We start from the raw sequence: 24,398 nt of genomic DNA on the forward strand, positions 1-24,398 counted from the left end.
CAACTTGGAAACCTCTGATGAGTGCTTAGTCTGATGACATCAACATAGATTGTATGATCTCAACACAGCAGCAGCATCACTGCATAATAAACGTAATGCTTTGTCCTCTAATTCCATGATGAGAAGGACAACAGACTATGTTCCACTGTGCCTTAAAAGAAGGACATATGAAGTCTACTTTTCTCTTCTTTTTTTTTTTTTTTTGTTTGACATGATGGGTGTGACTGGTAATAGAAAATGAAAGGAGATGTTACAGTACGATGATCAGCTTGCCCTTGAAACACTGTCAAGTCACGACTGCACCTGCAATTAACAGCACAGTCAGCAGCAATGTGAAGGTGCCAGAGACAATATGCAACAAATAAGCATGGCTGTGTTCCAATAAAACAATTCAAGGGTACTAAAATTTGAATTTCATATGATTTTTATGCATCACAAAATGGTGTTCTTTTTTCCATTCTTTTCATTCAGTTAAAAACATAAAAATCATCCTTGACTTGTGGGCCTTACAAAAACAGTTGGCAGGCATGATTTGGCCCACAGCCATAGTTTGTCAACCCCTAAATTTGATGACTGTATTTTCTTGAATGGTATAGTTGTAGTTAGGGCTGCTTGGAGTCAGGAAAATGGACCAGGTCACTTCTAACCTCCCCTCCAATATGGGAATCTGTGGCATGTGTCACAGGCTATGGATGTTGTCATGTAATCACGTTAACCAGCTGGGTGAGCATCTGTGCCCAGCAGTCTGTTAGCCATTTAAGTGAGTGGGCAAGAAAAGCAGGGGACAAAAGAGAGATAGGAAACATAGGAGCTTCCCTCAAGTGTCCTGCAGTCCAGTTGTTTGTTTTGTTTTGTTTTTAAGTAAGCTCCACCCATGCTGGGTGCCCTAACACGAGGCTTGAACTCATGACCCTGAGATTAAGACCTGAGCTGAGATCAAGTGTTGGACACTTAACCAACTGAGCCACCCAGGAGCTCCTAGGATGAGACAATTTTAATACATACTTTTAACGGCGTTAAGTAAGGTCTCTTGAATAGAGTTGGTGCCTAATAAGTATTTGGTGAAGGAATCAGCCAGTAAATGATACATAATATGACTGTCTCGAAACCTAATAGAAGCTCAGCATGGTTGCAACATTAAGCCCCTAGTTTCTGAAGTCTGAATGCCTGGGTTCAGTTCTTGCCACTGCTATTTACTACTTCCAGGACCTCAGACAAATTATTTGACCTCTTAGCTCTACTTTCCTATCTATAAAGTGAGAGTAATAATATTATCTATTTCACAAGCTTGTTGTGAGCATCAAATGAGATAATGGTTGTAAAGCACTTGGCACAGAGCTCAAAGAGCTCAATAAATAGGAAGTACTAGTTGATAACATTGTGTTGTATAATCAAGGTTTGCTAGAGGCTAGAACTTAAATGTTCTCACACACACAAAAAAGGTAAGAATGTAAAATGGATTAAAGACCTAAATGTGAGACCAGAAACCATAAAAATCCTATAAAAGAGCACAGGGAGTAATTTCTCTGACATTGGCCATAGCAACTTTTTTCTAGATATGTCTCCTGAGGCAGCGGAAACAAAAGCAAAAATGAACTATTGGGACTACATCAAAATAAAAAGCTGCAGAGAGAATGAAACAATCAACAATACTAAAGGCAACTTACTAAAGGCAGAATGAGAGGAGATATTTGCAAATGACATATCTGATAAAAGGGTTAATATTCAAAATATAAAGAACTGATACAACTCAACATCTAAAAACCAAATAATCCAATTTAAAAATGGGGAGAAGACATGAACAGACATTTCTTCAAAGACATACAGATGCCCAACAGACACATGAAAATATGTTCATCATCACTTATGATCAGGGAAATTCAAATCAAACTACAATGAGATATCACCTCACATCTATCAGAATGGCTAAAATCAACAACACAAGAAACAACAGGTGTTGGCAAGGATACGGAGGAAGGGGAACACTTTTGTACTGTTGGTGGGAATGCAAACTGTTATAGTCACTGTAGAAGATGGCGTGGAGGTTCCTCAAAAAGTTGAAAATAGAACTAACCTATGATCTAGTAATTGCACTATTGGGTATTTACCCAAAGGATACAAAAACACTAATTCAAAGGGATACACACACCCCTCTGTTTGTAGCACCATTATTAACAATATGGGATACATATTTAGCCATAAAAAAGAATGAGATCTTGCCATCTGCAACAACATGGATGGAGCTAGAGAGTATAATGCTAAGTGAAATAAGTCAGTCAAAGAAAGACAAATACCATATGACCTCACTCATGTATAATTTAAGAAACAAAATAAAGGAGCAAAGGGGGATAAAAGAGAGAAAGAGACAAACCAAGAAACAAACTATAGAGAACAAACTGATGGTTACCTGAGAGGACACGGTGGAGGATGAGTAAAATAAGCGATGGGAATTAAGGAGTGCACTTGTGATGAACACTGAGTGTTGTACAGAAGTATTGAGTTACTATATTGTACACCTGAAACTAATATTACACTGTATGTTAACTAACTGGAATTAAAATAAAAACTTAAATATGTAGATATATATAAATTATAAGTTGATCCCCCCCAAAATTTTCTTTAGGAAAAAAAAGGTACTTACGTGAGGTGATGGGTATGTTAATGAACTAGATATGAGGAATCTTCTCGCAATGGGTACGTATATCAAATCTTCACAATGTACACCATACACTACAATTTTTGATATTTTTTTAATGTTTATTTATTTTTGAGAGACAGAGACAGTGTGAGCAGGGGAGGGGCAGAGAGAGAGGGAGACACAGAATTTGAAGCAGGCTCCAGGCTCTGAGCTGTCAGCACAGAGCCCAAAATGGGGCTGGAACCCACAAACTGTGAGATCATGACCTGAGTTGAAGTTGGATACTTAACCGACTGAGCCACTCAGGCGCCCTCATACACTACAATTTTATTTGTGAATTACACTTCAATAAAACTGAGCAAACAAGATAATAAAGCTAAAAGCACTGTTATCAGAGAAAGGAAGACTACTGGGAGCCTGGGAACCAGAACAGGCTCTGTGCAGAGGTGGGTGTTACAGGACATGAGTGAAGCAGAGGCGGAGGTGAGGTGAGTGCGTGCAGGAAAGCAAACACACAGCCTGAGAGCTGGGTTTGCCAACAGTGTTTGGGAGCCTCCATGTTTCTTGGTGAGACAGCTTTAAGGCCAACACTGAATGATGAGGAAGGCAGAGTTGGTTCATGTTAACCTTACTGATAACCAAAAACACAGTTTGGGGAGCAACTGGGATCCCTCTGAGATGCCTTGCCTGGACTTAAGGCCTAACCACTGCCACAGGCACACCACCGGTCAGGCAGAGCCAGGGAAGCTAGCCAGGGGCCTCTCAGGGGCTCACTGGATGTGTCCACTATGTCACTGTTATCACCACCTTTGGAGATGGTGGCCAATGTTAGTTGAGCATCTATGAGCAGGGCGTTGTGCCAGGGAGCAAGGAGATATAAGACTTTCATGATTTCAGAGAAGTTATAATTCACTTTAGACCATATGGCAGGGCATGCCACAACTCCAGTAATGCCTTCTGGTAACAGGGAGGTGACGTCTGATCCCAGCACTGCCTAGCTGTGTGCCGTTCTGTACACTGTGGACCTCCACGTCCACGTTATAAACAAATCAAATCTGCTGCTATAGTTTTCAAGCTGTCTGAGTCCAGAATCCCTTCCTTAAAGCAAAGCATAGGATGTTTGAAAGACAAAAGCAGTTAGTTGAATGGGCATAAGCAGCTGAGTCTTTCCTCCCGGCCCCTCACCTCAGCCCCTGACAGGTTCTAAGGAACACAGTTTGAAAGCCACTGGGTTAGAGCCATGAAGTGCCTCTTGGTGCTACTTTGAGGATCCTCTATGGTGGTAGATGTTGCTCTGAACCAAAGTGCTGTGCTAGATAAGGTGTGCCAAGAAGCTCAGTTCAGGGAGAGATCAAAGGGGGATCAAGGGGTGTTTCAGGGAGGGAGGCAGATTTTCAAGAAAGTGAGAGGTAAATAAAACATTTCAGAGGACTTAGCACCTGGACAAAGGTGTGGAGGTGGGTCTGGGGCTCAGTAAAGATGACATGTTAACTAGAGCAGAGGTTCTGGAAGGGAGATGAAGTTGGAAACAGGAGTCAGGTCAGATTATGGAGACCCTGACAGAGACCCTGATGGAAGGCCCCTGGTGCCCGTGCCCCCACCCCTGATCAGTGAGGTCTGCTTTGCAGAGGACAGGAACTACAGAGCAGTCTACACCATGTCCCACTACAGCTGTGGGTGACCTTCACCAACCCTCCCTCACCCCTGCCACATCCCTTGCAAGTTCATCAGGCACCATATACCTGAGCTCTGTGGTCACAAGGCCCTAAAAGGGGGTCAGGGGTGGGGTCCAAGAGACACATACATGATACTCAAAGCAGTCATGCCCAGATTTCCCAAACAGTAGTCAGTGTGGGGCCCACAGAGAAACAGAAGCATTGCCATAGGGAAATCTGTGAGGCTTAGCAATGCATTGTGTCAGCCAGCTCCCCTAATTTAGGAGGAGCTAAAAGATTTAAATTACCATCGTGTCCTTAATCCTAAAATACCATTAATCCCCTGTAACACTCCTGCATTCTTGTGAGCATATGGGTGGCAACAGCTATTATGTTCACTTAACTGGGAAGTAAAAGCCAAGGAAGAATCAGTCATGATGCCTAAGACAACAAGAAATGTGAGATGGGAAAGAACTCAAAATTCAGGAGACATTCGAGAAGGGAAGGAATGGAAGGAGGCAAGGAGAGAGGGCTGGAAGTGAAGAAAAGACAAACTTGGGCTCAGACTCCCATCTCAGCCGGGAGGCCTAGTGTGAGACCCTCTAGGAAGGATGGCACCCTTCTCCACACTGCCCCCACACCCTGAAAATGCCCAAGGCAGCAGCCCTCACACTGTTCAGTGACTATTTACTTGTTTCCTTTTTCAGCCTGAAAGTTCCATGGATCCTGTCTGTCTTGTTCACAGTATGTCCCCAGTGCTTAGTGTTTACTGAGTAAACTAGATTCTCCAGGCCAGGGAAGGAAACACAGGCACACGGAGGGAGGAAACGACTCAGAAGCAGACAGTCAAATGTAAATAGGCCACTGAGAGCTGTCTGGGCCTCTGGTTGGGACCAGACAGAAAGCTTCACCTCCTTCAGGCCATTATCAAACATCACCTTCTCAGAGCAGCTCCCCCAGCCAGCAGATCACAAATCCCCACCAGTCACTGCCTCTGTTCCACAGTCCCAAAACACCCTGTCGCCTCCCCTGCCTCTTCCTGTCCATAGTGCTTTGCACCAACTGACACGCTGTGAAGTTATTTACTAGTTTATCATGAGTCTCCCCATCTTAGAATGTAAAGCTGTAGGAGGCCAGGGTGTCACTTCTGTAACCCTCGTGTCTAGAACAGTGACTGGTGTATAGCAGGTTGTTAGTAAGCATCTGTTCGATAAATGAACAAGGTTTATGGTGGTCTCCCAAACTTCTCAACGTGACTTCCTCCAGGGTTCCTTCCCTATGTCTCCCACTCACGAAGACCCAGGGGAAATGCAATCTGTCATTCCCCACTCTCTCTTCCCTCCTCTTTGCTCTCAACAGCACTTATCCTTTGCCCTGTTACTTCTCTCTCTTGTTACCCCGGTACACAGAATCATCTGAAATGGCCAGCTGGGAAGCAGCCCTGTGTGTATTTGTCCAAGAGCCTGCCCCTAACAAAGGCATCTGAGTCTTACGCAAAAAAAGCTGTGGAAACCCAGTGCCAGATGGCCAGAGACGGTGCCTAGTGCTGCTGGAAAGCTGTGAATAGATTCTCATTTTTCAGGTAGCACCATTTCTTGGAGCAAGGAGTTCCCCCAAGTGCTGGCCAATTATATGGAGTAAGACTTCTTCTCTTCGTCTTAAAGACAAGCCCTTCTCAAGCCTTAAAGGAAGGAGGACCCCCTTATTTTATGTTAGGTGTTTGTAGACATGGCCATATGCATATAATATATACCCTTCTTGATCTTACAATCTTCCATTTAATGTCTTTGCTGCTGTCATCCTCTGTAAATGAAGAGACTTAATTTTGCCATTCAATCACATCAACAGGCATTTACAGCACACACCATGTGCCTGGCACTGTTGTAGGCACAGGGGCTATAAAGTACTTACTTTCTAGGGGAGGAGAGAAAAAAGAAATGAGCACCAAAGCAGGTGGTAGTCATAAGTGCTAAGAAGAAAAATAAAGCAGAGTAAGGGAACAGAAAGTTAGGTGACCACTTGCTATTTTCTACAGGGTGTCTGGGAAGGCTTCTCCTGTAAGTGGACATTTAAGCAGAGTCCTTAAAACAATGAGGAATTAAGCCACATGGCTATCTGAGGGAAGAGCATTCCAGGAAGTGGGAACAGCAGTGGAACAGCAAGGACAGAGGCCTTGAGGTAGGAGGTTCTTGATCGTCATCTCTTGGACCTTTTTTTGAAACTTTCCAATTGTTTCTCACAGTGTGGAAACAAAAATTGTACTTGCTGTTTCAGGCACTGGTCCATTAAACTCTTAATAATAATGAGGATAAACACAATTCCAGCTTACATTTACTAAGTGCCTACTACATGCCAGTGACTGCCAAGCTCGTAAGCACCAGAGCCAGCATACAACCCCAGGCCGTCTGGCTCTGGAGCCAGGGAGGCTGAGAGTGAGTGTTCCTGGCTTGTTTGTAGCACACATTTCAGTGGTGTCCGTACTTCAGGTCTCCTTTTAAATTTATTCATCCTGAGGAAGTGCCTTGTGCCAGGCACTGTGCCACAAGCAAGGGACACGGAGACAAGTAAGCCACAGATGGAGGGGAGGCAAGCCTAGCACAGCTGGGTGCAGAGGCCGGCTCACCACAGAAGGTTGTGACAGGCTGCGGAATACATGCACACTGCGGTAAGTTCTCAAGACACAGCGCAGGAACCCGGGACCCCCTTCCTGCATCATGTGGACAGCTCAGAGCCCATCACTCCCTGTGGACAGTTTGGGCTGGCGTTAAATTTATCATGTGCCAAGTATCATGCTGAGCTTTTTACAGATAGAAAAATCATATCGAAAGTAGCTAATGTTTCTTGAGGGCCGACCACCCGCCAGCAGAGTCCTAAGCACTTTGTCTTCACTACAATCCCACACTCCGATGGGAAGGAATAAGTAACATTACAAAGTCTAGCATCTGGACGTTCATAATCTAAAGATGGGCATCTGCTTGAGTGATAGGCAAAGAAATGGTGTTGACTTGAGATAAGCCTGGAACAAAAATCCTGGTTGCCATTTTGGACAAGACTCCATGGATTCTGGGAAGACTGAGGCAGAGGAACATTGACATGGGCCAGGGTTTGATAACAAAATCAAGCAAAAGCTTACTTTTCTAAGAAAAGACCCCACATGAAGCAGAGGCTGCCAATGGCATAAAGCTCCCTTCATCCCGTGTCTGGGCCTGGGCACCCAAGCAGAGACAGCTCATGGCGAGGTCACATCTGAATCAGTACACGCAGCCCTCAGAGTCAGAGCACACTCAGCACACCGTGGCTCCAGCACAGGCATCTGTCCCTTCTCAGAAGGAATCCTTCCAGTTTACTGGTGCCAGACAACTGGTTGTTCACAGACCAAGGAATGTGGGTCAGTTCCTCTGACTCCAAGTCCACCTTCGTCCCCTACAGTGCAGTTCATGCACTTCCCACTCTAAGTACTTTTCCCTAAATGTATTACTTTGCATGTGCCTGTAAGTGAACTCCATGTACCTTTCCTACCTGCTTTCTGGACTGAAGAGATGGTTCTCAAAATCATAATCATCACTGAACGAATGGACAATGATCTGCCCTCACTTCTCTCTGTTCCCCCATCCATCATTCGTGATCCTTCCACATGGAAAACAACCACCTCCTCTTCTTCAGGACATGTGGCTCAGGGCACCCGGGTGACTCAGTCAGTTGGGCATCCAACTTTTGGCTCATGTTATGATCTCATGGCTCGTGAGTTCAAACCCCATATCAGGCTCTGTGCTGACAGCCCGGAGCCTGGAGCCTGTTTCAGATTCTGTGTCTCCCTCTCTCTCTGCCCCTCCCCCACTCACGCTGTCTCTCTCTCTTGCTCAAAAATAAACAAATATTAAAAATAAATAAAATAAAGTAAAATATAATATAAAAAAAGGATGTGTGGCCCTCTAGGCTGCATCTGATGAGAACCTGACAGGGGATGCTAGGTGGCTGTGGGAATGCACTGCGGAGAACCAAGTTGTGGCAAAGGTGACAGTATAGCATGGAACAGAGTCTCTAAACAGTCTACTTCAGGGGTGCCTGGGTGGTTCAGTCAGTTGGGCGGCTGACTACAGCTCAAGTCATGATCTCATGGTTCGTGAGTTCCAGCCCCACATCAGGTTCTGTGCTGATAGCTCAGAGCGTGGAGCCTGCTTCCAATTCTGTGTCTCCCTCTCTCTCTCTGCCCCTTCCCTGCTCGCTCTCTGTCTCTCTCTCTTTCAAAAATAATAAACAATAAAAAAAATTTTTAACTGGTCTACTTCCCACAGTCCACATCCTCAAGACTAAGTTGATAGCACAGACCTTATTAGTTTCAGAAAGTCCCTCCACTGCTTCTCAGATAAGATGGTTCAGACCAGCATCTCACCACTGTGGGTGGCCAGTAGAATAAATTGTGACAGTAATTAATCTCTACCCATAAAGTACTTGAGCTCCTGACACATTCTGTAAACAGAGGCCTACCACTGAGCACCGTGCTCAAGGAGGTCAGGACCTCTGCTGCGCAGCAAGTTTCCAGAGAGGAAATGATGGCCGGGCCCCTAGGTAGGGAAGCAGAGAGTGCTGACCTCACCCTCCCCTGTGCCAGGTGCTGGGGGAGAGAGCAAGCCTGAGCAGAGCTGGGATTCCCACACAGACCTGCCTGACCCTCGGACCCTGGTTCTTCCTGACTGGTGTGGGACTAGTAAATGTGAGCAGAGAGAAGAATGGAATGTAGTGTCAAGACAAGAAAGACCCTGTGCCATACACCTGTGTTTGACTATTTGGGTTCTAACTACAGCTAATTATTGACTTCTTGTGTGACCTTGTAAAATGCACATCCTCTCTCCAGGGACCTTGATTTTTCCCTTTTCAAAAGCAGGAAGGCTCTGGGCACTTGAAACTCCCTGTTCTATGGAACCTGAGACACCCACAGTACAGGGGCTTCAGTCCTTCCAGAGAGCAGAGGATGCCCTGCACTCACCTTCACCAGCCCACCTCCCATGACAGAGGCAGGCTCTGGACACCCTGCGGAGGGGACTGCCAGCCTCTTCTCTTACAGACTAGCAAGAGAAGGCTGGCACTCTGCACAGATGCTTGGAGGTGAGAGGCTCAGATAGGAAGCCAGGCTCCTCCCGACTCTGATCAGCCTGGGCAACATGTCACGACAAAATCCTGCCTGGGCCTATCCCTCTGCTGCCACTTTTCCTCCCTAATCCCTCCCCTCTGCTCCTTTCGACAAATAGTGCAATGTTACTGTTTCTGGATGCTGCAAGAAACTAATGATTTCTTCCCTGCAGGGTTCTGGGGCCACGTGGAGCATTTGTGACCACAATAAAGAGGTTAGGGATTAAAGGGGATGAGTAGGCAGAACACCCATGGCAAAGGGGTGTGGTAACACAGCTGAGTCTGGTTGGGGCGCACAGCCGGGTATGAGGCATTGCAAGAGGGAGCCAAGGGACAGGGGGTGCTGTCTGGGTGGGTCCCACTGTGGGGGGAGAGCTAAAGATGGCAAAACTTTGTTCTTCCCCCAACCTTTGCCCCCAGCTCCACTGTAACCTCTCCTCGGATCCTTCTCATTATTAATGGGTCTGTCTTCCTCACCTACCATTTCGTCAAGAGGATGAATGAATGAATGAATGAATGAGCCAGCCAATTGAGGATGAAAACTCTGGTGTGGCCTCCAACCCCACAACCTTTCTTCTTTGTTTCCTGACTATGCCAAGAATTTGCTAGATGGACGTGACAAGTAGATGTATCACTCAAGCATCAGCTGCCCTCATTTTCAGAACCAGGCAACAAATCACAAAGGATTGGGGATAGCATCCCTCCCCACTCCCAGAGCATCTCCACCAAAGCCCCCAGGCCATCCACTAGTGACCTCTAATACTCCTTCTGTGCACTGCTGACCAAAGCCTCTGAAGAATCACTCCCCTTACTGAAGGCTTTGTAGTAACTCCCCGAGACTGCCTGCTTTTCTCTCCATGCTCTCTCAGAACCCTGGACCCAGCATCCTATTGTGCCAATAGCTGAGGGAATGAGAAACAGGCAGGAGCTTCTCAGGGACAGTAGGCAATCTGCTTCTCTGGGGAGCCTCAGGATGGACACCTGCCGGGGATGGCCAGGGCACTGACCATCTGAGGCCAAGGCAAGGCAAGACAGAGGCCTGATGAGTCTGATGCTCACCCAACACTGCTTTTGGCCTGCCTGTTCCAGAACCCATTGTGCATATGCTGACATGTGTCACACACACATTCAGCTGCTGGTGAGAGGTGCAGCTCCCAGGCTATGCCCAGATCCCACCCCATCGGCTGGACTGGGAACCACAGAACCCAGCTATTTCCAGGGAAACTAAAACTGTTCCTTTGTTCTTTGTCTGTACAAATCCTTTCAGATACTAGCAGTCATTCCCCAGGCCTCCTGAAATCATCATAGCCCACCACCGGTCCAGCTTACAAACCCATCTTTCTGCCCCACACTCTGTATGGAGCCATAATTTTCACAGAATATGCTCTTTATTCCCTAGAGTCCAACTACAAACAAGCTCTAAATCCCACCCAGAACTCCCCCTGGAGCAAAGACTTGCAGAGGTGGGCAGTCACCAGGTTCAGCCACCCACTGGGGGCCTAGCACTGTGGCAGGGCACATGGGGGGCACAGAAGAAGGGAAGTCAAGGTCCCTGCCCCCAGAGAACTCATCATCTAATTCAGAGGTAAGAAGTAGACACAGGAAACAGCACACAGGGCTAAGACACCACATGAAATGAGAGCTTAGCTGTATGTTTCAAAATCCCACTCTACAGGGGCCACAGGAGCTACAGAAAGCCACCCAACATCAATTTAAAAAACTAGGAATGGCAAAGCAGAGCTTGTAGGAGACAGGCAGAGGTATTAAGAGGCTGTCTTTTCCCTCATAGAGCTCAAAATCTACTGAGATAGGCAAACACAGACACAGCCATCTACAGAACACCAAAGAGAAGGTTGCAAACACCAAGCAAGGACTACAGAGTATGGGGAGGGGCAGAGAAGAGAGGGGACAGTTCTGGCGAGGAAGACTTGGAGATATCTTTCTAGAAAAGGTAACTATTTAAATGTGTTTAAAATGAATAGAATTTTGGGGTGCCTGGCTGGCTCAGTTGGTAGAGCATGAGACTCATGAGTTCAAACCCCACACTGGGCATAGAACTTACATAAAAGAATTTTTTAATAAAAAAATAAAAAATAATAAAATGAGTAGAATTTTGGTCAACAGAAATAGAGAGAAGCGGGTCCAGGGGGAAGAAGCAGTGTGAATACAAATAGAAAGGACACTGCAGATTTAGTAAGAGAACCTCAAGAAGTCCACAATGGTCAGGAAGAAATAAAACTACATGAAACCACAGATCTGCTTGCCATAGAGGGTCTTGAAGAGCATGTTAAGAATTTTGAACTTGAGGGGCACCTGGGTGGCTCAGTCGGTTGAACATCCAACTTTGGCTCAGGTCATGATCTCGAGGTTTGTGAGTGAGCCCCACATCGGCTCACTGCTGTCAGCACAGAGCCCACTTCAGAGCCTCTGTCTCCCTCTCTCTGCCCCTCCCCCACTCATGCTGTCTCTCAAAAATAAAAATAAATAAATAAATTTTAAAAAGAATTTTGAGGGGCGCCTGGGTGGCGCAGTCGGTTAAGCGTCCGACTTCAGCCAGGTCACGATCTCGCGGTCCGGGAGTTCGAGCCCCGCGTCAGGCTCTGGGCTGATGGCTCAGAGCCTGGAGCCTGTTTCCGATTCTGTGTCTCCCTCTCTCTCTGCCCCTCCCCCGTTCATGCTCTGTCTCTCTCTGTCCCAAAAATAAATAAACGTTGAAAAAAAAATTAAAAAAAAAAAAAAAGAATTTTGAACTTGATTTTTATGGAAAAGTGATAACCCTTTATTCTTTTTTTTAATGTTTATTACTTTTGAGAGCGAGCAAGTGGGGGAGGGGCAGAGAGAGAGGGAGACAGAATCCCATGGAGGCTCTTGCTGTCAGCACAGAGCCCAACGCGGGGCTTGAACCCATGAACCGTGAGATCATGACCTGAACTGAAATCAGGAGATGGACACTTAACCGACTGAGCCACCCAAGCGCCTCCCTAACCTTTTATTCTAACGGGAAACTGTAACCCCCCCTTGAGAAGAGACAATCACTCTAGGGATAATGTGAAGAATGAATTAGAAAGGAAGACTGGAGGCAGGGAGGTGTTTTGGTAGCTGCACAGCAGTCCCAGCAGTCCTGGCAAACAGAAACGAGGCCCACTCCTGAGCAGTGGCCAGAGCAAAGGTGAGGCAGGGAGAGACAAGAAACGAGTTAGGACAGAGTCTCAGCACCAGCAGACCTCAGGGAGCACACACTGGCAGAGGTGGGAAGATATCCAGTTCAACCAGTCATGGCTTCAAACCCCTCCTTCATTTAAAGATTAAGAAAAGGTCACAAAGTAGAAACATCGTTTCCAAGTTCACAGTGAAAGCGGGGGCCCTTGATGAGAAGCTAAGGCCTCCACTTCTCTGCCCAAGGGTTCTTGGGGGCACCGAAGTGAGGAGCAGGAGAAGCTGCAGGGAAAAGGGGGGAGCCGACCGCTTTTGCAGGGGAACAGGCAGATGCCTGATTTCCACACACCCAGCCACCCCACATTCACCTTTTCCCATCCTGAAGGAGCTGACTGGGGGATGGAAGTACGGGAGCTGGGGAACGGAAAACACCGATGTAACCCCAAGCGGCTTGCTAATAATACCTAAAATACAATTGAAACTTCAGAGACTACAAAGCATATTTATCTACCTTCCTTGCCCCATTTCCTCCACTCCCACTCTACCTCAGGCCACATTCATTCTTTCGGTCCACAAACCTTCAGAGGGTGCCTACCATTGTGGGTTCTTGGTGGCTGCTGGCTTCCAGGCGTTGCGCAAGCCCCCCAGAAGGCACAGAACCGCAGTGCTACCTTGAAAATATTATGCCAGGTGCAAGAAGCCAGTCCAAAAAGGCCACATTTTGTATGATTCCACTTACAAGAAATTTCCAGAATAAGCAAAGCTATAGAGTCAGAAAGTAGGTCAGTGGTTGCCATGGGATAGAAGAGGGCAGAATAGGGAATGAGTGCTAATGGGCACAGGGGGGATGAAAATGTTCTAAAAATGAGGTTTTAATGATGGTTGCACAATACTAAAAAGCACAGAGGGGCGCCTGGGTGGCTCAGTCGGTGACTCTTGATTTCAGTTCAGGTCAGGATCCCAGGGCTGTGGGATGGAGACCCCCATCAGGGAGCTCCATGCACAGCACAGAGCCTGGTTAAGATTCTCTCTCTCTCTCTCTCTCTCTCTCTCTCTCTGTCTCTTTCTCTCTCTCTCTCCCTATGTCCCTCTCCCCCACTGAGTCTCTCTCTCTCTAAAATAAAAATAATAATAATAAAAGCATTGAATGTCACACTTTAAATGGGTGTATTGTATGGCACATGAATTACATCTCGATAAAGCTCTTTAACAAAAAGAAGAACTCAAAAACCTGACCTGAATGATCCAATTTCTGTCACACATGGCCAACTTTAGGGGCATCTGTTTTGGTCTGGAGCAGTGTTAACTATGTTCTAGGGTTATCTAAAATTCCAGGGGCTGTGCTTGGCGATAACTTCTGACACTTTCTAGCTCATTTCATGGGGGGACATGGCCTGAGACATTGGGGAGGTAAGGGATGATGTATCCAAAAACAAAAACTACAGAAGAAAAGCCTGGGCTACAGGCTATCAGACAAAACCTGTGCACTAGACCCCAGGAACTCAACCTCTCTTTCCCTTTTGGCTCAAAACACATTTTCTGACAAGGTTAAAATATCGCTGAGGCCAGTGTTAAACTTCAAAACCTACTAACTCTCACAGATGTCATTAATAGGGAGATGGCCTATAATTAGCAGGAGGGTATATCATCTTCAAGGAAAGATTTTAAAATGAGAACTTATTTGTGTAGATGATAATAAATGACCTTTCAATATCAAGAAATCTCAAAGACTTTTATGCCTATTAATTAGTCCCACTCTTTTCCAGAGGAAGGTGGTCATTTTCCCCATCTGCAGTTTATCTACCTGCTTAATTCCAAAAGCTAAACAGGAATGGAGGGCTTGCCCCAAGCTTACACAGGGGCCTTCCTTTGTCAGACAAACAGCCGTTCTCTGGGTCCTTAGGATTTCATCTCATTGAGTAGACACCCAACTTCTCAACAGCAGGAAAAAGGAAGTCTAAAGAGCTCTGTGATAATTATCCCTAATGATTTGGTCAAAATATGCGAGGAGACTCCCTGAAAACTCTATTAGCTCAAAATAGTACCTGTCACACCCAATAGGCACATCTGCACCCCACAGAAAATGAACAGCAAAGGCTTTAATAAGGTCAAGACCTGAAAACAGTGGGCAACACGTGGAACTTCTTCCATCCCATTCTCTCCACTGTAAAGACAGAAGAGCAGCTTTAAAAAAAAATAATAAGTATAAGCATCTGTCTTATCTCTCCAAATAGATTGTAGGTTGCTTCAGTGTTGGAATCATTTAGGTAGGCAAGAAGCATGGGAAAATAATAAATATTTGACTGGCTAAGCATCAGAAGATTCTCATTTCAAAGTTGGATTCCTTCAGAGCATGTCATTAGGAAATTACTCTGTTCTTAAGTCAGCTTTTGTGGAAAACAATTTCTCTCACTGTGGAGTGGGCAATCACCAGTCCTGTTCCAAAAGATGGTATGAACATAGGTGTTGCTAACAAGGGCTTGGGAGCCAGGAAGGTGCAGCTTCAATCCCCAGCTCATCCGTTGCAGGGTGCATGACCCTGGGCAAGTTATTTATCTTTCTCTAACTCTCAGTTTCCCTGTTTGAAAACTGACAATAATATTCCCTGCCTCATAGAGTTGGGGGAATTAAGCAAGACAACATATATAACATATAGCTCAACATAGAGCCTAGCATATGATAAGACCTCAATAAATTGTAGCTTAAAAAACATCTTGTCTTTGAGGCCACAAGGCCACAGACCAACATGAATGCAAATAAAAGGAAAACACACTGAAAAACAATGAACAAAAACAGTGAAGATCCTCATGCAAGTTACAAATGACAGGACCCCCACAATCCCACTCCCCCTCCCCATTTTCCACTGAGTAAGACTGAGAAGCACAAAGTTCTGAGGCTTTTAACACATTTACAATTACAGCAAAGTTATATTTTTACAACCTCTGAAGCCCCTGCTAACCCTAAGATTAGAATCACAAAATCTTAAAAATATTAATGCCAAAAGATCGCTTAGAAATCAGTTCAACCCTCTCCTTTTACAGATGAAGAAATCCAAGACCGAGAGGTTAAGTAATTTGCCCGAAATTGCCCACTATATTCCATGATTTCTTCAAATATGTGTTATATTAAGCCTCTGCATCCTCCCCCTCTCTTCCCTCTAGCCAAACTCTCCCAACGCCCTATCAATGACAGTACAATGTCTACTGCAAAGGAGAAGCCTGTGTATCTCGTGTCTCAGTGAAATTGAAAGTTCCTTAAAACAAAGACTGTGCCTTTGTCTCAGGGCCTACCAAAGAGCCCTCCACATGCTCACACAGACCCACTGACTGACTGAGCAACACACAGTTCTCTGCTCATCCTGTAGGAACTTACCAAGCATCGAATGAATGGGTACATAGCAGACCCTACTTTAAGAACATCATCTTTCTCAGGGGGAACCTGGCTGGCTTAGTCAATAGAGCATGTGATTATCGATCTCAGGGTTGTGAGTTTGAGCCCCAAGTTGGGTGTAGAGATTATAAATAAATAAGGAAGTAAATAAACAAACAAACAAACATTTTTCTCTCCACTGCAGATTCAGGCAGAGAACTGCCCATCTAACCAATGAAAGAGTTTCTAAGGAGCCCTGGAAAATACCAACATCTTGGGGGCCACAGCTTTGCCACTCTATTGCAATGGCTGTTGTCTTTACCCTCTACCCACCCACTGACATTCCCCTTATTTGCCTCTGGGGTCACCAAAATTTCTCTTGGTTTTTGCTTCTAATGGGTAAGAAGAGACATAACTGAATAGTGCTTACAAGTCAAGATTCAAGGGTGCCTGGGTGGTTCAGTCAGTTGAGCGTCTGACTTCAGCTCGGGTCATGTTCTCATGATTTGTGAGTTCGAGCCCCACATAGGGTTCTCTGCTGTCAGCCTGACAGCACAGAGTCTGTTTCAGATCCTCTGTCCCTCTCTCTCTCCGCCCCTCCCCTGCTCTCTCTCAAAAAATAAATAGAACATTGAAGAAAACCAAGTCAAGATTCAAAAGCAGAAAGAGAATCTTGGTATGACCCCACTCTCAGGATTTATAAACAGACTGAAGCAAGTCCTGACTGGTACTGGGAGAGCCCAAAGAGCAGAGGATGCAAGCAGGAAGGCAGATGGCAGGCTCCCAGAGGCGGAAAGCCTGTGGGATGCTGGGAGGGGTGCTGAATCTGAGACCCCAGTGAACCCCTTTCAGATGTCAAATTTCTTCAGCACACCACAGTTCTCTGAGCTATCCAGACCTAGAGCCTAGAGGGCCTCCTGGCTTCTCCACCTTCCCTGCCCCTCACCTAATCTGGTCCCTAACCTTTCTTTCCCTCTATCATCCAAGCTCCTATCATGTAGTTCGGAACTGCGTTGTCCAAGTCATTTCTCACATGGGCCACACAATAGACTGCTAGTCTCCCTACTCAGAAACTCCTCTTTCCAGTTCATCCTGTATCCTGCAGTATCTGATGACCAACTTATCCTAGGTTGCCCAGAACTCTCCCCAATTTTAGTGCTGAAATCTCATGTCCTGGGAAACCCCTTAGTCCCACACAAACTGAGACAGGTGGCCACCTTACTGCAGTCAGATTAAGATCTTCCCCCAGACAATGCTTTACTCATGTCATTTTCCTCACCAAAATGTTCCCCATCTCCCATTTCTCATTAAAACTAACCCTAAAGCAGGCCCCAAATCTGCCTCAGAGAATGTATAAGAACCAGAGGTGAGAAAAAAAAAAAGAATTCTAGGCCTGGCTGTCATCAGAGCCCTGTGGAACCCTTAGCAAGTTACTCAGTCTACCTGGACCTCATTTTCCTCATCTGTAAAATTAAGAGGCTAAAACTAGATTTCCTTTGCCATTCCAAAATTTTCCGATTCGATTCTTCTGTACACCCGCTACTCCAGCCAGACTTACCAGCTCACCGCAATCCAAACATGTCTTATAAATTCTCGCCTCATACCTTTGTCCTTTCCCTTCTCCCCACCAGGATTTCTCTGCTTTCTTCCTCCCACCTGAATCCCACCAGGAACAACACAAAACCTACCTAATGAAGGGAGCCTGGGCATAGCCCACGAAGACTCCTCATGCACCTAGGTTTTCTAACTCTCAGCACTTCTCATGTCCTGCTTCTGCTGCCCAAACTCCTTTCTATATCAAGCTTCTTTATTCCAAATGGACTAAAATCTCTGCACTTTTGTGATTGCCTTGCAGAATGCTGAACACACAGTCAATAATAGCAAGCATCATCATTAATAACTGACTGGTGTATGGACGCACAAGAAAAAGTCCAAGCAAGGATGTAGATGTGAACACAAGTAGAAAGTAGAGGCAAATTTAGAATTTTTTGCGCTTAAACTAGATTCTGAAATGCTTCTATAAATCAGTAATTGACTTACTCCACAAAAAGTTACTGAGACTTTCCTATGCATAAGATATTGCTGGCACATCACAGGCGCAGAAGTGGGGAATAAGTCGCGACCCAGGTCTCCAATAGCAGCTCTACTCATAGATATCATAGCATCCACATTTTCCTTCACCTTGTGGCTTTTTAGGAAGACCTTAACAGGCTCTTGTGGCAGCAACTCCACCATCATCGCACCCTTCCCTCTCAAAATTAGTCGTGTATTTACTTCTCTCTCTAGCAGGACGAGCCATTAAGTGAAAAAAAAAACATTAAAATTAAAACAGGTCGATAGATTAAAATATACATATCTACCGACACAAGCAAAACAGCATAAAGCAAATCTCTTCTAGGAACTATATCCTGGCTATTTACCTACAGCCGCGAGTTTCTACTCTGACAGATTTTTATAAAGTGACCATATCAATACCCTTCTTTGGTATGACTTAACTGTGGTCCTCCATTAGCCATGGTAGGCAACATATATGAAGGATGAACTCAACCTACATATCTGTCTTTTGGGACCCCCGCAGCATGCACATGCACACACACTCCCCTAATTAAATGGGGCTGGGACTTGAACAGTATCACCTACCTAATGACAAACAGGTGCATGAGTAAGTGGGGGAAGTAAATAAACCAAACGGTCTGCAGAGGGAGAGGTCAAGCTGGGCTGAGCCGGGCTGGGCCCAGAGTGATTCAGGCTCCACCACAGAATGGGTGTCTCCTGGGATGGCCTAGCAGGACAATTAAAACCCCTATAAATACGATGGGTTTTCAACTCTCTAGTATCCTCTGTGGCTTCTGAATCTTCTGCTCATTCCTCCTTAAGCAGGTAAGGCATGCATGGGGAGGAGGGGGAGGAGGGGGAGGAGGGAGATAAGTAATGGCAGTCTCTATAAGGCTCTTGATAGCAGCTATAATGTGCTGGGCTAGGGGGGGTCTGAGACTGCTCCCTGTGCATGACAGGCCTGGGTAGAATCCTGCTTCCTTTTCTTGGTTCTGTCTGAGAATATGATGATAACTGGGGTGGCCCACTTCCAAGCCTGTAAAATATACATGCCTTTGTTTTAGCATGTCCTGGGCATCCCAAACCTGAGGGCTAGAACTACTGGTGAATAGCTTAGTCTCCCATACTGGAGCATTGACCTTTCATGCAAGTAAGGCAAGACCCAAAAGTTTAGAGCTCATCAGGAACAAGGCCCTAGACCACAGGGCCACAGTAGCATTCAAGTCTCAGTGCAGTGAACTGCCATAAGGGACTCAGCCTGTCCCATGCAATTCACTGTTTGCCATGCATCATTATAGACGTCACTGCATGCTTTTGGAAGTCCAATGTGCTTTGCAGTTAGGGCTTCTTGGAGGCTTATAAACTCAGTAACTAGAATTTGTATACCACAGGCAAAATACCATTGAGATCCAGATCCCCAAAGACCTGAATCTCCCAATGTAGCCAGAGTGAATCTAGCTGATTATATATACTTCCTATCATCTGTGCAGTTAATTTGGCTTGCTATCTTTATCTGTAATCATTTTTATATTCATTGATTCTACTTTATAAGCATATCCCAAGTGATCATCCAGGCCAGGAGCACTTGCTGGGATTTAGCCTCTCAAAAAGTTTGCTTGGCCTATGGCAAGAGACCTCTGGCCTTCCACACTTGAGCAAGGCTCCTTAGAAGACCTGTTTGGCAGGGTCTATTTAGTTGGTGGAGAATTATGTCTTACTGTACTGGCTTCTGGCCCTGCCTCTGTGGGCCTCCTGATATCTCTTCCTTTTTGTTCTAAGAGAGTTTCAATCAAGCAAGTCCCACCTGGAGTAGGGGATGGGACATGGAAACCACCTACCATATGTTTTTTGCTTTTTAGGAAATTGCCACTTTTCCTAGCAGGGAACCCATAGCTGGCACCCATCACCCACTATAGCACATAGTATTTGGAGCCTGGTTGTAGATCAGAGGGAGTGTGAGGTAAGGCTACGAAGGGGCTCTGTCATTTCTTTTTTTTTTTTTTAATGTTTATTTATTTTGAGAGAGAGGGAAAACAAGTGGGAGCGGGAGAGGGGCAGAGAAAGAGGGAGAGAATCCCAAGCAGGCTCCATGGTGTCAGCATAGGGGCTTTGTCATTTCTTAAGCTTCTTTCCCTGACCAAAAAGGGCCACTTGCCCTCTAGAAATCTGTCTCCTGGTCTTCATCTTAAACACGAAATCTTGTTTCTTCTTTTAGATTCACCCATCTTTGCTAAAATGGCTCAACTGCTGAACAGCATTCTCACTGTGATTGAGGTGTTCCAGAAACATGCTAAAGAGAATGGGAAGTGTACCTCACTGTGCAAGAAGGAGTTGAAGCAGCTGCTCTTGGTTGAGTTTGGAGACATCCTCCGGGTAAGATGCATAGACTCTGACCCCATGGAGTCAAGTGTGAGTGATTCTGACACCTGCATCCAGGGCTTGATGTTTTTTGTTTGATCTGGTCATGTTCCACCCATAGCTAAAGATTTTCAGGCAGCTCCTTAGTACTTCTCTCCCAGAACACACACGTTTACAGGCATACACACACACACCTTCTTATAGCTGAGCTTGACAGGAGAGGGTACAAGTTCAAACCAGAAATCATTTCTCAGAAGAAATTCTAGATTCATAGCTTAATTTCTATACTTGAGTGCTGTACACACATCTTCTCATTCATGTATTCATTCATTCAACAAAGAGTTGTGGAATACCTATTCCATGCCAGCACCATCCTAGGCACTGCGGATGCAAACATGAACAAAACCAGCTTCTCTTCCATCTAGGATCTCATGGTGTGGTTAGAAAGAAGTAGGTAAATAATTACAATATAGCATATAATGGAATAATCATGACCCCATTGGTCTAGCAAGGGATGAGGTTCAGAGGACCAGTTTATCAAAAAGACTAAACCAAGCCCAAGCCATTTCAAGATGAATAGTGACCAACTGAGGAAGGCTCATACAGGACTAAAAGGGTAGGGGTGTGGATACCAACATACATCTTTGTATCCACAGAACAACTGATTTTGCTCTTTGTTTTATCTTCTCACAGAGACCAAATGACCCAGAGACTGTGGAAACCATCCTGAGCCTCTTGGATAAAGACAGAAATGGACATGTTGATTTTCATGAATATCTCTTGTTGGTGTTTCAATTGGCCCAAGCCTGCTATCATAAACTAAATAATAGGTCATGTGGAGATAGAATCTCTCAGCAAGAAGGGGAGCAGGAGGGAACACAAGACCATAAGTTCCCAGAAAATACAGGCAGACAACACAGGCAGAGGCATGAGGAAGAAAGGCAGGACTCCCATTGCACTCAGTCCGAGAGACAAAACCAGGATGTACACCAGGATCAGTCTGAGAGACAGGGTAGGGACTCCTGCTATGGTCAGGCTGAGAGACAGGATATGGACTCCCATTGTGGTCAGTCTGAGAGACAGGATAGGGACTCCCACTATGGTCAGTCTGAGAGACATGTTAGGGACCCCCACTATGGTCAGTCTGAGAGACAGGATAGGGACTCCCACTATGGTCAGTCTGAGAGACAGGATAGAGACTCCCACTATGGTCAAAGATGGAGTCATAAATCTAGCAGTAGCCAGCCTAAAAAACAAGGATATATCTTTGCCTTAAATCAATGTGAGAGACAAATTCACAATTCTTATTATGGCCAGACAAACCAACAGGAATCAGGCTTTTATTATGGACCGTCTGGGAGGCTGGATCAGAAATCAGGTTATGGTCAGAAAGACAGGCAAGAATTGGACTCTCAATATAGCCAGACATACAGACAAGACCAGAGTTCCCACTCTAGCCAGACAGACAGACAAGGCCAGAGTTCCCACTATGGCCAGACAGTCAGACAAGGCCAGAATTCCCACTATGGTCACACAGACAGACAAGGCCAGAGCTCCCGCTATGGCCAAACAGACAGACAAGGCCAGAATTCCCACTATGGTCAGACAGACAGACAAGGCCAGAATTCCTGCTATGGCCAGATAGACAGACAAGGCCAGAGTTCCCGCTATGGCCAGACAGACAGACAAGGCCAGAATTCCCGCTATGGTCAGACAGACAGACAAGGCCAGAGTTCTCACTATGGCCAGACAGACAGAGCAGGCCAGAGTTCCCACTATGACCAGTCAGACAGACAAGGACAGAGTTCCCACTATGGCCAGACAGACAGACAAGGCCAGAATTCCCACTATGACCAGACAGACAGACAAGGCCAGAATTCCCGCCATGGTCAGACAGACAGACAAGGCCAGAGTTCTCACTATGGCCAGACAGACAGAGCAGGCCAGAGTTCTCACTATGGCCAGACAGACAGACAAGACCAGAGTTATCATTATGGCCAGACAGACAGACAAGGCCAGAGTTCCCACTATGACCAGTCAGACAGACAAGGACAGAGTTCCCGCTATGGCCAGACAGACAGACAAGGCCAGAATTCCCACTATGACCAGACAGACAGACAAGGCCAGAATTCCCGCTATGGTCAGACAGACAGACAAGGCCAGAGTTCTCACTATGGCCAGACAGACAGACAAGACCAGAGTTATCATTATGGCCAGACAGACAGACAAGGCCAGAATTCCCACTATGGTCAGACAGACAGACAAGGCCAGAGTTCTCACTATGGCCAGACAGACAGAGCAGGCCAGAGTTATCATTATGGCCAGACAGACAGACAAGGCATGAGCTCTCATTATGGACAGACAAATAGAGAATGCCAGGGCTATTGTTCTGGCCAGACAGACAGAGAAGGCCACAGTAATTGTTATGGTCAGACAGACAGACAAGGCCTGAGTTCTCACCATGGTCAGTCAGAGACTGGGAAGATAGGGCAAAATAGTTACCTTCAAGGGAGGGAAGAAATAAGCAGAGACTCGTATGTTGAGCAACCAGGAAGTTCAGGGAGACTAAGTCAACAGACTCAAGGACAAGAAGTGGCTCGAAATCAGGGACAGAGATTTCAGTCTAGGGAAGGGCAGCAGAACAGCCACCAGGCATGGGAGCCCGAGGAGGATAACCAACACCACCAACACAAACTCATAGCACAAATCAAGCAAGAAGTGCCACACGGTTATAAAGAAGGTGAATGGCAATCATGTAGTGGTGAGCAGGGCCACAGACAGACACAGGCCAGGCATGAAGAGAGGCAGAGCCACCAGGCAGAAGGAGAGCAGGCCTGCCAAAGCTGGGGCAGACACGGTTGTGAGGGTCAGGAAACTCCATGCAAGATGCAGGCCAGGCAAAACCATGAAGAGGAACAAGGCCATCAGATACAGGACAGGCAAACCCACAAAAATGAGCAGACCCGTCAGAGACAAGAGAGGCAAACCCACGAAAATGAGCAGACCCGTCAGAGACGAGAGAAGCAAACCCACGAAGATGAGCAGACCCATCAGAGACAAGACAGGCAAACACATGAAGAGAATCAAAACTATCAGCAAAAATGGGATAGGCAAACCCTTCAGGAGGAAGAAAGGTATCAAGGGTCCCAGGATCAACAACCTTATGGGATCCAGCAAGGCCGTGCTAATAGAGAAAAATTCCACAGGAATGAAAATAGCCAGAGGCAAAATTCCCAGGGAGGATGCAGTAACCTGACCCTCCATCCCACCCAGAGCAGTGGGAGGCCCTCAAGGGGAGAACAGGGTGGAAGTCACCCTAACAAGGTAGCTTCTGCTCCCAACGCCCTCTATAACTATGTACAAGAGCAGAAAAGGAATCAGCGCTAGGTTGTGCACACACCACAGCTAAAGCAGCCTGAAGCCAAAGAAATCTACATGTCAAGTTTATCCTTACTTCTGTTTAAGAGATTGAAAATGTATGTCTTCCTTCTCTCTTCTATCTACTTGTAAAGATGCTTTGAGGACTAGTATTCACTTTTAGGGCATTTCCGTTCTTTAAGCAGCAATTCTAGGGTGTTCCAATTGGGTTAAGTCTGAGTGGCAAATTGGGTGACATAATCAGATCCCAATTTTGATTAGTTTGGGGATTTAAATCATTTCCTGGTTTTCCCTCTGTGTAGGTGGGGACATGGCTGGGTCACTGAATGGTAGAAACTTCTTCCAAAAGTTCAGAAACAGGAAAGGTATTCCAAAAATACATATTACAGCCCGAGGACAGGACATCTGGTCTTTTGTGACCTTGGCTCCAATGGACAAAACACCAGGAATTGCGAACCTCATAGCCTAAAATGAAACACGGTGAGATGCTGCTAGGAGAGTCAACTCTGAAGTCCACAACACCTCCCACACCTAGGCTCCCAACCCTCACCAGAGGGACATTTCCCTGAGCTGCTACAGCTGACTTGACTGGTTCCAGCTCCATAGCATTCCAGTTTCTGACCACATAAAACAGAGAGAAAGCATATGTCATCTGCTGA

At 45.9% G+C, this 24,398-nt stretch overlaps 1 protein-coding gene across 1 annotated transcript; it reads left to right on the forward strand.

Moving 5' to 3' along the window:
• Window positions 1-20,238: 20,238 nt before the first annotated feature.
• Window positions 20,239-23,748, forward strand: RPTN (repetin). Its single transcript, XM_047082283.1, has 2 exons — window positions 20,239-20,376; window positions 21,055-23,748. Exons 1-2 carry the CDS (start codon window positions 20,239-20,241, stop codon window positions 23,746-23,748), a joined length of 2,832 nt encoding a protein of 943 aa, XP_046938239.1.
• Window positions 23,749-24,398: the final 650 nt, after the last annotated feature.

This window comes from Lynx rufus, unplaced genomic scaffold (genome assembly GCF_022079265.1).
Source record: "Lynx rufus isolate CCGP_SWC_20201006 ecotype Redwood Valley unplaced genomic scaffold, mLynRuf1.p SCAF_2, whole genome shotgun sequence".
NCBI lineage: Eukaryota > Metazoa > Chordata > Mammalia > Carnivora > Felidae > Lynx > Lynx rufus.